Source organism: Penicillium odoratum (genome assembly GCF_028828045.1).
Source record: "Penicillium odoratum strain IBT 22623 chromosome Unknown utg000005l_segment0_segment0, whole genome shotgun sequence".
Lineage (NCBI taxonomy): Eukaryota > Fungi > Ascomycota > Eurotiomycetes > Eurotiales > Aspergillaceae > Penicillium > Penicillium odoratum.
Window position 1 is genome coordinate 6,691,705 of NW_026643147.1, and position 14,420 is coordinate 6,706,124.

General features: G+C 48.7%; 4 protein-coding genes across 4 annotated transcripts; 1 reads left to right on the top strand and 3 right to left on the bottom strand.

Annotated features, from left to right (window-relative positions):
• Positions 1-863: 863 nt before the first annotated feature.
• N7520_008095 (T2 family ribonuclease) lies at positions 864-2,444 on the bottom strand (the record flags this gene model as incomplete). Its single annotated transcript, XM_057142029.1, has 6 exons — positions 864-1,001; positions 1,075-1,172; positions 1,236-1,475; positions 1,539-1,731; positions 1,799-2,093; positions 2,176-2,444. 6 exons carry the CDS (start codon positions 2,442-2,444, stop codon positions 864-866), a joined length of 1,233 nt encoding a protein of 410 aa, XP_056996035.1.
• A 267-nt stretch (positions 2,445-2,711) lies between these two features.
• Positions 2,712-4,063, bottom strand: N7520_008096 (RMD1 family protein; the record flags this gene model as incomplete). Its single annotated transcript, XM_057142030.1, has 2 exons — positions 2,712-3,692; positions 3,746-4,063. The coding sequence occupies 2 exons, from the start codon at positions 4,061-4,063 to the stop codon at positions 2,712-2,714; spliced, it is 1,299 nt and encodes a 432-aa protein (XP_056996036.1).
• Positions 4,064-4,265: 202 nt separating this feature from the next.
• N7520_008097 (CLH domain-containing protein) lies at positions 4,266-8,243 on the top strand (the record flags this gene model as incomplete). Its single annotated transcript, XM_057142031.1, has 4 exons — positions 4,266-4,586; positions 4,641-4,667; positions 4,723-5,681; positions 5,735-8,243. The coding sequence occupies 4 exons, from the start codon at positions 4,266-4,268 to the stop codon at positions 8,241-8,243; spliced, it is 3,816 nt and encodes a 1,271-aa protein (XP_056996037.1).
• A 2,400-nt stretch (positions 8,244-10,643) lies between these two features.
• On the bottom strand, positions 10,644-11,886 carry N7520_008098 (uncharacterized protein; the record flags this gene model as incomplete). Its single annotated transcript, XM_057142032.1, has 3 exons — positions 10,644-11,512; positions 11,570-11,611; positions 11,805-11,886. 3 exons carry the CDS (start codon positions 11,884-11,886, stop codon positions 10,644-10,646), a joined length of 993 nt encoding a protein of 330 aa, XP_056996038.1.
• Positions 11,887-14,420: the final 2,534 nt, after the last annotated feature.

Consider the following 14,420-nt stretch of genomic DNA (forward strand, 5'->3'; position numbering starts at 1 on the left):
TTCAATTTACGAAAAGCATGACATAGACGACGTGCACTCTTTCTTCTTTTACCGCGTGACGCAACTGCAACGAATGAGACGAGCGTTTGGACTCTCATGACACGACAAGACACGGGCGTTCACATATTATTCCTTCTTTCGGCTTGAGCGACCTGGCCTTTTTCACTGGACATCACTTTCTTTTCTCTTAGCGCACATGAATAGCCTTCAGGGGGCCCTGGGGCTGATGGTCTTCTGGCCATTGTTACGCCTTTTCCTGTTTTTATGACCATGTTTTTCTTTTATTTTTTCATATATTTTCCGTTGAGTTGTTCACCACTTTTGGGTCTTCTCAATCGGTTCATGGATTATGTATTGATGTTTTTCGTTTGTCCTTTTCTACCCCAAATCCCTTCAAGGGATCCATGCCGATGGCGTGACTATTTTTCATTTCTCTGGCGAATTTCCCCTAATTCACCCCCTTTGTGACATGTATCTCATGAGTTTAAATGGACCATCTGTAGCTAGCTACCTCCCATCCACTCGTTTCGTCTCGGGATTTTCCTTGAGGTCTTTGATGATGGCTTGTACTCTACTTTTCCTAGTTGTCCTGTCTATGACCGTTTTGTATAATCCACGGATTTTGCATGAATATGAACAATTATGAAAACCCTACATTGATCCTTGAAGATACAGACACGAGCAATGTCAAATAATGAAAATAATTTCTATGCTATATCAATGACTCCTATCTCTGATGTTTATGTATGTATCTCTATAGCCATATAACCGAAAATGCAATTCAAATAATGAGACAACAGAAAGATCCGGGATAACGCAAAATTGAAGGGACTGGAGTCCATAGACTGCCTTCAGACTGAGTCCTATGCCTTCCACACAATCTCAATTTCAACCGGGTGCCCTTCCGCATTGGAGTAAACGGTGCTTTGCGTCCACCCTTTGGGCGCATTGTCGGCATAGAATGTTGTTTTGCCTTCATAAGAAAGCTTGCCATCCTTGGTCTGTAAAGAATAGATGATTAGAACAGGGAACTTGACTATTATCGAATCCATGGTGCAATGCTAGGAGTCATACCGTAAAGTCACTGGGGGTATGGACATGACTTCCACAGCTAAGTTTACCCTGGTCAAAGGAGCACAGTCCCTTGCTTGATTTCAGGGTGAATGTGTCATCTAGAAAGACATCAGCTGCAGTTCCAATGACAAATCACCGGGTACTAGGAAACAGATACGAACCTGATGTCTTCTCCGCCCGGAAAGTTGCACAACTCCCAGACTGATACCACGTTCCGAAACTGATGATGCAGCCCCGTCTCTGGTTAAGGGTTGATACTAACAAGTTTCCTCTGCCAGTAAACGGAGTGCCTGGGTCCGTCGGCTCCGATCCATGGGTGGTGGTGGTCTTGGATGGATCCTTCTGGGGCCGCTTGAGCGGATAGTGGATACCCTGAGCGGGGCAATTTGATTTCTGACCATCTGCACATAGTTAGTCCTGATCTTCGCTACTCTTGAACTATTCCACTGGTTCAATGAACGCACCAGGATCCGCAGCAATGAACTTTCCAGCCTGCAGACTACCGGCAATATTGAAATGGTACCAGATCTCGTTGAAAACGCCGCGACGACAGTGAACGGTGACCGGTGCACCATGTCCACGCTCCAGCGCTTCTTCAATATCCTCAAGAGCATAAGTTTGGCGGTTTGATGGCACAATACCAGCATCAGCCAGAAACTAGAAGGAGTCAGCAACTAAGCTCGAGCCATGGGTTGGGTGAATAAGGCAGAGGGGTAGGTCTAACCTTGTGTGAAGGCCTCTGCTCGTAAATCTCTACCGCTTTATCGAAGTAGTCTACTACTTCTTGTTGTGGGAGATAGTCCTCGTAGCAGTGCGGCTCGAGGGTGCTGACACAGGTACCGTGTTTATTCCACTCATGTTGCCACAGGTTAGAGTCGTCGCCACGGAAGTCCTTCCAGTATTCGCTCATGTAGTCAAGCAGGTCTCCACGGCCAGAGTCAACCAAGATCAAGGAGATGTTGCTGTACTTCCGCCTGGAATCGCAGAATTGGTCGAATCCGCCGTCGCAATGATCAGGCCTATTGAAGGTTAGTCACCATGTGTTTGATATTAAAGTCTTGAAATTTGTTGCTGCTCTCTTCAGAAGGATTACTAGCTTACCAAAGCCCGTGAATAGTCCAAGAATCGTCGGGACCGACTGCGGGGTCGGCGTCCCAGAACTGCGTCTGCAGCATCTGGCCGCCCGGATAGTTGAAGCAACAGGTATCTTGCCCATCGAATTTAGCTTGGCAGCTGACTTCTGACCGAGGGCAAGATCGCGAGATTCCTGGAGGTCTTTCATCCACCGTCGAGGAGAGCCAAAGAGAACCTAGTGTTTTGAGGATCTTCTGGGGCCCCGGGATCGGGATCTGTTGCGATGTACCCCACATAATGGGATGAGGTTAAGAAATTTGGACCAGCAAAGCTAAATAGATTGCGAAGACAAGGATTATGTACCTAGACAGGTACCTTACAGGTCGAACGAATAGAGTTCCAAGCTCCAGGGAAGGTTGGGGTTCTTATCTACCCAGATGACTAAGGCGATCATCTGATACCCCATGTGGAGCCCGATAAGCATCACGAGTCATAAGCTCGAAGAGTGAAGGGGTATCTTATTTTGTACTGGCAGTAGCATCTATGTTACATCCATTTACATCTCAGATGATGGAGTTCTCCTGTTTGCGCGCTTTTTCTTGTTCCTCTTGCTCGTGCACCCTCTCCTTCCATAGTCGGAGCACCTCAAAGCCAACCTCGACGGCGATAAGCAGAATGATGATCCACTCGAGTCGGAGACCGTGGGTTTCACTAAGGCGTTCACGTAACACACTGGCAATCTCCTGCGCATAGTCCATCTTCTCATTCAGAAGCTTGATGCGAATCCCTACATCGAGACCGCGGCCCACTTGTTCATAGTACCCCTCCAATCCAAGCTCATGTCGACTGTCCCAGAAGATATCGGGAAGAGAGTCGGTAAGCTCAGAGTAGAGATTCAACTGTGCACGTACACTAAGTAATTGTCCGGTTTTGCGGAGAATGAAATCGCGCGTATATGGCAGTCGAGAGCCTTTAGATAGAAGAGTGGGGATAGTGCGGGTTGACTCGAAATAGTTTGACAAGAGGGTCTCAAGAACGGCCAATTTCGTACTCCGAGCCAGCCCAGAGGAGAAGGCAACTTTGGTCAACACGGTATCTAGGGACTGTTGTTGTGCGAGCGGACCTTCTAGGGCCTCGTTTCCGGACTTCGTCCCCAGGATGATGGTATCGCCCTTGATACTGCTATTCTCCCGTCTGGGATCTTCCACAAACTCGAGGTCTTCGGTTTCCAAGTCGTCCACATGCGCTCCTTCAGCTGCCGGGAGAAGGGTTCTTGTCGCCAAAAATGATGTAAATCCCTCGGGTAGGGCCCAGGCCACGACTGTTCCGGATGGGAAGACGAAGATGTCGCCTACTTCGTCGGAGGAAAGATCGGTTGTTGATGGGTTTCCGACCCGTCGTATTGAGTCGATGGGAATCTGTACATGAACCACTTGTGGGTAGAGTCCAGTGTTTAATGGATCCGGCTCGTATCCTTTTTCTTGTAAAATGTCTCGGACTTTGCGTATGTCAAATTGCTCGGCAACGGCGTAGGCGGTTACTATCTGAGGCCCCCAAAATTAGTATGCGGCTTCATATTGGAACTTTCTGACGGTACCTTGGTCTGGTAAATGCCCTGCTCGCGAAGTTGGGCCTTGGAGGCAGATCCCTCTCTTGACCTCTGTGCTTCCACCGCAACACGTCGTAGAGATTTTGGAGCTGCCGGGGATCTTGCTGCACGCCTACTTAAAATCTCGGCACCATCTTCCTTACTGGGCTGCTTTTGTGACAGATATGCATTGGACGAGAAGAAGTCTTTCCGGCGCGGGAGCTCCAATGCAGGCGTCGCGTGTAAATATTGGTTCTGCGGCTGTCTGAATAACCGCAGTGGCACTGGCCGCTTGCAGGCGGAGCAAAAGGAGGCCCTTGTAAACATGGCAACTGTTCGGGTAGCTGGTCATCAGTAAAAAATAAAAAGCAAGAAACGTCATGGTCTGCAGGAACGAACCCCCCCCGCTTAGTCATTGGGTGGAGCAGCCTGACCCCAGCTCCCAAGCTGCAACAATCCAGGTCCCGTCGCTTGTCGCATTTCGGATCTAAATCGACCTGGGAGCTCCAGGCGCCACAAGGGACTCGCCATGGATGCGCCTGGCGAGACAAATGTCAATGGGGGCGCTGAGACGGGCCTCTCAGAGAATCATGCATCAACGCGCAGCCAATCACCCTCCGATACGAACCCCGACGAGCACGAGCGACGTCATCAAAGCAGTGAAGATGGTTCCGATTCCGGGGGCAGCGATGACAAAGATGATGATGAGGATGAAGATCAAGATGGGGAGGATTCCGACGAGGATGAAGAAGAGCCAAAGCTCAAATACGCATATCTCTCCAAGCATTTGGGCTCGGTTTATCGCAATGGGGACGCCACCAGTACATTCCTCGTTGCAGGAGACAAGATGGTAGGATGACTTTCACTTATGAATGTATTAGGATCAGGCTAATGTGTTAATTAGATCGTTGGAACACACAATGGTGTTATTGTAAGCAGACTGTTCTCGCGCACTTAGCACGCGAGGCACAGCTAACCTTCTTTAGCATGTTCTCTTATTACCGCTACTACAACCTCTCCGTGTATACCATGCTCATTCAGCAAGCGTTACATCCATATCTGTATCTCCGTTCCCGCCGCCCTTACCGAGCCTAAAGTTCGATGTCCTCGGCAAGCAAACCGCAGAGGAATATCGTTCTCCGACACGGACCCCCACGGGCAGCATTCGAGGCCAGCCCAGGTCAAGCCAACAGACGGCTATCCCAGCTACACCATCAAATTCAATTTACATTGCATCGGCATCGATCGACGGCAACGTGTGCATATCATCATTGATAGATCCGAAAGATATCCTCAAACGGAACTTTGGGCGGCCTGTTCAAGCAGTCGCCCTCTCGCCAGATTATAAGAACGACAGAACATTTATCAGTGGTGGTCGAGCTGGTGAATTAATTTTAACAATTGGCGGTCGTATTGGAGTCAGTTCAAATGCTACCACAATGGGAGGAGCGACCGCGGCGGCATCCAGCTGGCTGGGATCCATGGGACTGGGAAACAACAGCGGAAAAGATACCATCTTGCACAGTGGGGAGGGTGCTATCAGCACCATCCGATGGTCTTTGTCTGGCAAATATGTTACCTGGGCCAATGAGGAGGGTATCAAGATCATGCGCTCCAACCTACACCTGGAATCCACAGAGTCCGAATTTGCGTGGAAACGTATCAGCCATATAGATCGGCCAAATGGGCCGGGGTGGGAAGAAATGGCGAGCGTCTGGAAGGCGCGTGCCGAATGGATTGACCAAGGGGCGTTGGACGACCATGATAATTTTGGCTCCAGTGATGATACGGTACAGCAAAAGCCTGCGCCTCTCGTACCAACTGAGAAGGTTGAAAAACTTGTCGTGGGCTGGGGAGGCACCGTGTGGGTTATTGATGTTTACCCAAACCGGGCGAGCAAGCATTCCAAGGGCGAGAAATATGGCTCTGCAGAGGTCTCTACAATGTAAGTTGCGCCATGACTTGCTCAACGAATTGAGTGTTAACTTCCAAATACAGCCTACGAACAGATTGCATGATATCTGGTATCTCCCTGTATACGCCTCGTCTACTTGTTATCCTGGCATATATCGAAGCAGAAGGTGATCAGAAGGGTTCTGGGTCCAAGAATCGCCAGAGAGGTCAAGAGCCTGAACTACGAATCATTGATTTAGAGACCAAGGAAGAGCTCAGCGCTGACACACTTTCTGTCAGTCGCTTTGAAGGACTGACTGCATCGGACTACCATCTAAGTGTCTTGCCCCCGTGGAAAACCCCTGAGGGGCAAGTCGTTCAGCGTGGGGCCCTAGGGACTCTTGGTCACGGCCTACTGGACGCAACTATGTACTCAGCACGGTTATTTAGCTCCGGTGCTAGCATCCGCAGTACCACCAGCAGTGGTGACAAGATTTCTGCAAGAGTTCCCCCATCATTCAGCTCCAGACAGCTATCTGTTGACGAACTTCCCAAGGAAGTGCAGGATGTTGCAGGTGCTTCAGGCGCAAAGATTTTTGTTCATAGCCCCTACGACTGTGTCGTTGCTGTGAAGAGGGATCTCTCTGATCGACTGGCTTGGCTCGACTCCCGTGGGCAATATGAAGAAGCATGGAAGCTCGTTAATGAGCATCCTGAGGCTGCAGGTTCAGTTTCGGCCGTGAAAGAAGCAATTCCAGGGTCTATCAAACCCCAATCAACCCTAGGTGATTTCTTTGCTGATGAACGATCCTCGATAACGACGGCTGGTCGGAATCAGTTTTCTGGTGCGGATCAAGAAAAGGCCCGACTTGGTGAACTCTGGGCTGGACAACTAATCCATGCGGAAGAATGGAATGAAGCCGCTGAAGTCTGCAGCAAGGTTCTCAACAATGCGGCTCGATGGGAACATTGGGCATGGGAGTTTATCAAGAATGAGAAATTTGATGAGATTACCCCGCACATTCCCACAGATGTGCGCAATGCGCTACCTGCGGAGGTCTATGAAGTTATTCTCGGTCACTATGTCTCCCGGAACCTTACGCAGTTCAAGGACTTGATTGAAACATGGCCATCTGATTTGTTTGACTCTAACAAAGTGACATCGCTCATTGAGGACCATCTCAAGTCTCATCCAACCCGGGAAGACTCCGAGGAATGGAGAATTTTGACTGATTGCCTTGCCAAAATGTTCGTTGTGGGCGGTCATCACCGTGAAGCCATACATTGCTACATTAAACTACAGGATGCCGATGCCACAATGTCGTTGATTAAGGAACATCACCTGGTTGACGCTGTGTCTGATGATATTACTGCGTTCATCATGATTCGTATCTCCAAGGAACAGATGAAATCGGCACCGAAATCTGAATTGGACGAGCTAGCCGCAGAACCAATTCGATTACTTGCTAGAGAGGCTTACACGGGAATAGTCCCCCCAGAGACCGTGGTCCAGCAGCTGAATGCTGAAAATCGCGTTCTTTTCGTTTACTTTTATCTCCGTGCGCTATGGCGCGGCGAGTTCCTTCCACAGGACGCCTCGAAGCCCACAAGAGGTCGTGGGGCTCATGCCAGAGATGCAGCGAGCAAGCTGGCTGCAGACGAGGGAAAGACTCTGATTGACAGGTTTGCTGATACAGCCGTCGAAGTATTTGCCGACTATGATCGACCTTTACTGATGGAATTCCTGCAAACGAGCATCTCATACACCTTTGAGACCGCAACGTCAATCTGTGAACAACGCCACTTTACCCCAGAATTAATCTACCTCTTGTCTAAGATGGGACAGACGAAGCGAGCATTGAATCTGATTTTGTCAGACCTTAAGGACGTATCTCAGGCCATTTCATTTGCCAAGTCGCAGGATGATCCTGACCTGTGGGAAGACCTTCTTGACTACTCTATGGACAAGCCCAAGTTCATCCACGGGCTCCTCGTCGAGGCTGGAACGGCTATTGATCCAATAAAACTTGTGCGTCGGATCCCAAGCGGTCTAGAAATTGAAGGTCTGCGAGACGGTCTCACTCGCTTGATCCGCGAGCATGACCTGCAAGCAAGTATCAGCCGAGGTGCTGCCCGGGTCATGCAGGGTGAGGTTGCCCTAGGAATGGACACCTTGCGCCGAGGACAACGCCGTGGAATTGCATTCAATATAGGCGAAAATAATGTTGTGAGCCCGAAAAATCAGAATATAGACACCGCATCGGTGTCTAGTGGCTCGACCATGCACGCTGGGACTAGACCGGGAACATGCGGCGGATGTCAGGTTCCGTTCACTCCAAACGAGCGAGAAATCCTCGTTGGCTTTGCTTGTGGCCACGTCTTTCACTTATCCCACCTGCATTCAGAAGAGTCGCAATATTCGAGCACAAACAGCGTGGCAGGTCGCACACCTCGGCCCTCCTCTCCGTCCGAGGAGTCTTCTTCGACAGCTTCTCGGACCGTGGGTCCCAAGGTGACAACCGCGCGACTTTTGCGAGACAAGATTGGAGAGGGATGCCGGATCTGCGCCTTAACAAGGAAGATTGAGTCCCTCGGGAATGAAGGCGAGGAGTGATTGTTGGTTTGAAAGTGGCCCGAGTTTAACGACAGCATCCATCCATTTCACCTGTTAATACTCATGCACGTCGCCTTAGGCCTTAGGCGCTCATGTATATCCATTGTTTCATTTGTGATACCCACACATCTTCCAGATGGCCCCGTGCATTGTGGGGTGATTTAGTGTTGGAATACAATGTATGATCTCATTTCTGAACGCCTGCAAGCATAAGATCGCACCTAAACATAAAATTCCGCAGAGTCAGATCAGCAAACTCTAAATTCCGTAGACTGGCCTGGTGGACGCTTATCTCTAGTAGTAGGAGCGGATTACATGTAAATCTCATGTGTCCGATGACTGCTACTTCTTCTCAATTTCGAAACGATGAGTAGCGAGCTAGAAAAGAAAGAAGGGGGAAAAAATCGGGCGTTCTGTCCAAACTTCCTGCGTGCATATGGCTCAAGGATTTGGGTTAGATAGAATGCTCAGAGTGTTGCTCAGAGTGTTGGCTGAGCAAGCTTTGTTCGAGGTTGAACCTATTCTGGAAAGGCTGGACGTTCCCATCGAAGTTTAAGTTCATTGGCTTCTCGCCTCGCTATATAAACGATTTCAGCCCGAGTGGCGAGCCAATAAAGACCTCTAAACCCGAAGCTATTGACCTCGCAATCTAGCAGGACCAGTTTTTCTGAGTTTGTTTCGAGATCGATCATGTCATCTCACTCGTCCTCATTAGTATCTTCCGATGTAGTAGTCCATTCGAAGCTGGCACACAAGTGACGTAGATCTTTCGAAAGTTAAATTCCTGGAAAACGATCTCATTAAATTCAGGAATTCGTCGACGCTATTCATTGTTCACAAGGAAGGAGTCACTGCCAATATGGCCTAGCTGGATATTAGTGACAACTCCTTATGCTAAGTCGAGTGAGGTGGAAACTTACAGACTCGCTGATCAGGGGGAAAACTGAAGATTGGATTCGCAAAAAGATGACCTTGACAGAAAACTGTTTTTCTTTTCAGAGCAGCGCGTTCACTCATGAGACATTCCCTCAATGCCTGCTGATGGGAATCGAAGTGAGTAGGGACCGAGAAGACACGAGGATTTGTCAAGCCTTCTATCGCCCTATCCCGCTCCTCGAGCCATGCATTGGGGAAATGATCCAAGAAGTCACCGTATGTTTTATCCGATCCCAAATCTCTTCAGTAGCCTCAGACGTTATATAGCATCGGGAAGATGATTCCCTAGCGATTCTTTCTTCGCCGCCCACTTACTATTGAAAGACCTTCAACTCAAGTTTTCCCCTGAGTACCAGCGTTTGAAGGTTGTAGAAAGGCACAGAGATGTCTATCAAATCGTCAAATCCCGTGTCATTGTGATGGCGTGTCTTGCGAATCATCGAAGCCAGATTCGGGTGATTTCTGATGGTCTTCGCAAGCCGAGGCCCATGAATGACCCTTGGTAGCTCGACTATTTGGTAAGAAGTGGATTGATGACCTGGCAAAGAAATAAACAAGTCTGAGCCAGCCGGCTCAGGCGTCGGGGTCGCTTGCCAATTCAGAGATACTGAAAGATCAGAATCCAAAGCTCTGGGGGCACATCCATCCAAGTGTTCTTGTATCCATCCTGCTTCCTGACCTGTCGAATCGCAACTTGTTCTCTTGAGAGTGCCATGATTGATAGGGATTCGAGGAGGAGAGAATGCAGATCAGGGATGGCTGCTGGATAACAGAATTAACAGTAGCAGAAGTCAAAGAATTGGGGAGCGGTGGGCAGACTAAAGAATCATGGGAGATTCCAGCCAACGGAGATTCAATATCCGTATTTCTGGAAGATGTCACCCAGAATCATCACTTTTGAATGGTAAACAGACCTGTAGTTATGTTTGAGTCAGGAGGCTTGATTCAGTGGTTGTAGCTTGTGCTGCTCCGTTTTCAGAATGTTGAAAATGTCGAATCCTAGGGCCTGTTCTGTCAAGACTTGCTCAGGGTCAGTTGATGTTTACTTTATCAGAATTTCAGTGTTGGAATTCAAAATGAAATAAACAACTTCAAGAGCCAGACGTGCCACGGGTGGGGAGCTAGAAAGTCTGTCTGTGTGCTACAACTGTCTTTCATGGCCGTCAACAGCATCATTCATCAATACATGTTCATTTGGAACTTGACTGGGTAGAATACGAGTATCGAGATATTGGGAATACTTTTTAAATTCGTAGCTAAACTAACTGGCTACCATTTCGACGAATCCCTAAGAGATAGAACGAAACATGCGGCACGAATATGGTGTATCCCAAGGTAACAAACGAATCACGCCAGATAAGGTCCATGGCGACAAAAACAGAATTAATAGACACCAGAAGTAAGAGCCATCCCACCATGGGCAGGAATCAAGGGCCAACCTCATGAAGAAGAAGCTTGAGGGCCTCACAGGGTGTTGATGAGAAGGATGACCATGAAGCCAGCAGCAACAATACTGGCAACTTGGCTGTCAACTTTGGCAGCCTTGGAGTAAGGCTTGCTAGGAATAGGGATGGCAGGAGTGCCAGTTGCAGGCTTGGTGGGGGTGCACGAAGAGTTGGTGCACTCAGGAACCTGAGGAACTGTGGCGGGAACAGTAGGAACCGAGGGAACTGTAACCAGAGTGGTAGTGCCAGCACATCCACCGGGAGGACACTGAGGAACCTGGGGAACCTCGGGAGCAGTCTCAGTAGGCTTGGGAGCAGTCTCAGTAGGCTTGGGAGCAGTCTCAGTGGGGGTGCATTCAGGGTGAGTGCACACAGGAACGGTAGGAGGAATCTCAGCAGGCACAGTAGGAGTGCACTCGGGGTGAGTGCAGGTGAGCTCAGTAGGAGGAACCACAGGCTCAGTAGTAGTGCACTCAGGGTGAGTGCAGGTGGGCACGGTAGAAGTGGACTTGCCAAGAGGGCATGGGACCGAGTCAGTGCCGATGGAAGAGCCGTTCACAGGAGTGGTGCTGGACTCAGACGAGGCAGGAACCGAGGGGGTGACAACAGGAGTGCTTGAAGCAGAGACGGTAGCAGGAACCTCAGGAGTATGCACAGGAGTAGTGCTGGACTCGGACGAGGCAGTAGGAACCTCAGGAGTATGCACAGAAGTAGTGCTGGACTCGAACGAGGCAGTAGGAACCCGGGGGGTCACAACACTAGGAGTGCTTTCAGAAGACGAGGCAGCAGGAACCATAGGAGTCTTGACAAGGGTGCCAGGGCAGTTAGGAACTCCAGGAGCACACGAAATCTCAGTAGCAGTCGAAGTGACAGTGGTAGTCGACACAGCTTGAATATATCAGTAGGTAGAACACAGTTACAAGAACTTGCTTGAATGGAACCTACCACGAGCAATGAAGTTGTTGGCCAGACCAGGCAGGTGGTCAACTTTGATATCATGTTACTTGATTTCAACACCAAAGAGATAGAATGACTTACGGCCACGAAGATTGACGCGTCCACGAACAGCGTTGTCCTGATTAGCAACACTCATGTTTGTGAATGTATAAGCATATTGTTTCCATGCAGTGACGCGAAGGAGGACGAGTTCGATGATGACAAGTGCAGAAAGAGAACTTACTGAGGGCGACAGCCTGTCCAAGGGACCCAAGGAGACAGACGGCGAGGAGCACCATCTTGAGAGGAATGCTAGTGAGCATCATCTTGAAGGTTGAAAGGAGTTTAACGAAAGACTGCTTGAAAGAGTAAGCGTTGGGAACGAGTGTGTTTGAAGAACGAGTGGGGAGAGAAAAGCGAGAGGATGGTATGAAGAGGGAAGAGGAAGGAATAAAAGATAAAGAAGAAGAAATAGGGAAGCAGAGACGTCGCGTGCGGGTTGAGGAAGGTGCAATTCGTCCTTATTTCAGAAGGTACCATCTTATATGAGGCTTCACCATACTACAACCAAGTACTACTGAAAGTTTACCAAGTCTGCCTGATAAGATGCCTGAACCAGTATCAGCAAGGACTCATCAATGCTCATATGGTGAGCATCAACATAGCGAGGAGCTTATTGTGCATGACATTGTTAAAGATGTCGTCCAGGAGCTTATCCTAGGGGATCAGGTTACTGGACTCGTCGAAGCCCAATGCATTTTGATGAACCCAGGAAATCAATTAACACAAGAAAGGCACTGCAAAGAATTCTACACCAATCTGCTTTAATAAAGTAAAATCTTAAAAATAGACAGCATAAGACAACATTTGAAGAGAATGACCCCAAAGTTCGACTGCACTGGAGAAAAGACCAGAGGGCATAGCATAAAACACAGACTCACCATCTATGGAAAAATCAATGACACAGTCAATCAGCATTAGAATAAGAAAATAAGTGCACTGCAACTTGAAATCTATCATATCACGACCATGCAGGCCTCAAAGCCAAGAATTAGGGCTGATGCTTGGATACAATGGTACAATCCTGGCATTTCATTGGCCCAAAGAAATCCAGTCTCAGCCTTATGCACTGTAACTTACTACCCATGTGCTTACAGATGCACAAGAGTGTACCAAGCCCTTGGCAATTCTCAGAAAAGCACAATACAAGAAACACCAGTCCAGTCTAGTTCAATATGCGCATTGAAAGTACGGATATACGGTACTGTACGGCAAGGCAAAAAAACCAGATCCAGTTCAAACGGCGCGGTATTTTGTTCGGCATGTGAGAAACTCGGCAAGTGGATACGCATTATTCGCGCTATATCCCGTGTCCCAGCAGGGTGGAACATGGAGTACTCCGTACTCTTCCAACTCGCTAAGAGAGATTGAAAAAAACCTGACCGCCAGTGTGTTGTATTTTATACGGTATTACAGTTTCAATTAGGTACCGGGATGAGCCGCTTGGAAAGATTAAGTGGGGTCAAGTCGTTACATACAGTAGAGCTCCGCTTCCAAGGAACCTTGGGAGTGATGTCATGGGGCTTATTGGAGGCTTGCTGGCGTTGTTTGAAAGGCCAAATTGCGCGCCAGCACATACACTCTGTTTTTCAAACCTGGGCGTAAATCCAACCGAATAACTCATGCAATCTAGCGCGCGTGTTTCTGCACTCCGCACCATATGATCTTCTCCCATGGAAGGAGGGGCTACTGGGGCACTGATCGATCGCGATCTACGAGTGGAATGAACTAGAGAGAGGGGTTTATATAATAGAGGGTTAGATCTGCAGGAACGAGCCAATGGGTGTCTTGGATCTGGAATTGGGCTTGTTTCAAAAGCGATATAGCGGGGTGTTGCTGTGATGGTCTGGGTTGCTGGCCTTAAGTTTAACGGGCTGACGTCATGGGAGATCCGGCTTCTCATCCGACCAGTACGAGGGCATGGATTGGTATCAAATGGGCTAAGCGGGGATTTGACAGTGTGACCGTTATAGGCGATTTGATTTGTACGGGGGAATATCCTATTATCATGGTAGTGCACTACTAGCTGACGACTAGGCCCATAGCTGGAGACATGCTTTACGCTTGTCAAATTGCGCTCTACATAAGAGGCATTAGTGAGGTACGCTTGAGTAGCATTGAAGCTCTCATGTCAAGGGAAAACGTACTAGTAAAAGAAAATACGATATACGAGAGTGGTAGGACAGTAAAACCGTTTGTCATTTTCTGTCCCCAGTAATACTTAGCATTAATACCCCACGGAGCCGACAAAACGCCACACCTATGGCTAGAGAAGGTAAGCCCTGCGGACATGTGTACTGTTCACTAGACCCGATACGGCCGACCTCCAACGCCTCCCCATATACCAAAATTTTGAGCCACCGAATCCAGAGCAGAACAAAGAAAAACTTTTATCCGATACATAAAAGGCAACTCAACAGATCGTATGATGCTCTCAATACCGGAGTCTCATTATACCCTAGACGGACGTTGGTCGTTGACGTTGAACGGAACCAACCGCACGCCAAAGAAGTAACTACCCGACCCCGAAAGCAACACCCACTGGGGAAAGACCATCCGTTTGAATTCATTTCTATGGAAGAACGCGGAACCAGCTCAAAAAGCACCAAGGCTAAGTCTAAGTCTAAGAAATCAAATTCAAACCCATGGTGCAATGATTCCAACCGGAAACTATGGAAAATGTACCCCAAGACCTTTGAAATTTCATTTCCATTGGTTGCTGAGCCATGGTAGCTCAACCCGCCAATCACATACATTGAGTGTAAACGGATGATATAACCCCCGCCACCCGCTTCGGGTA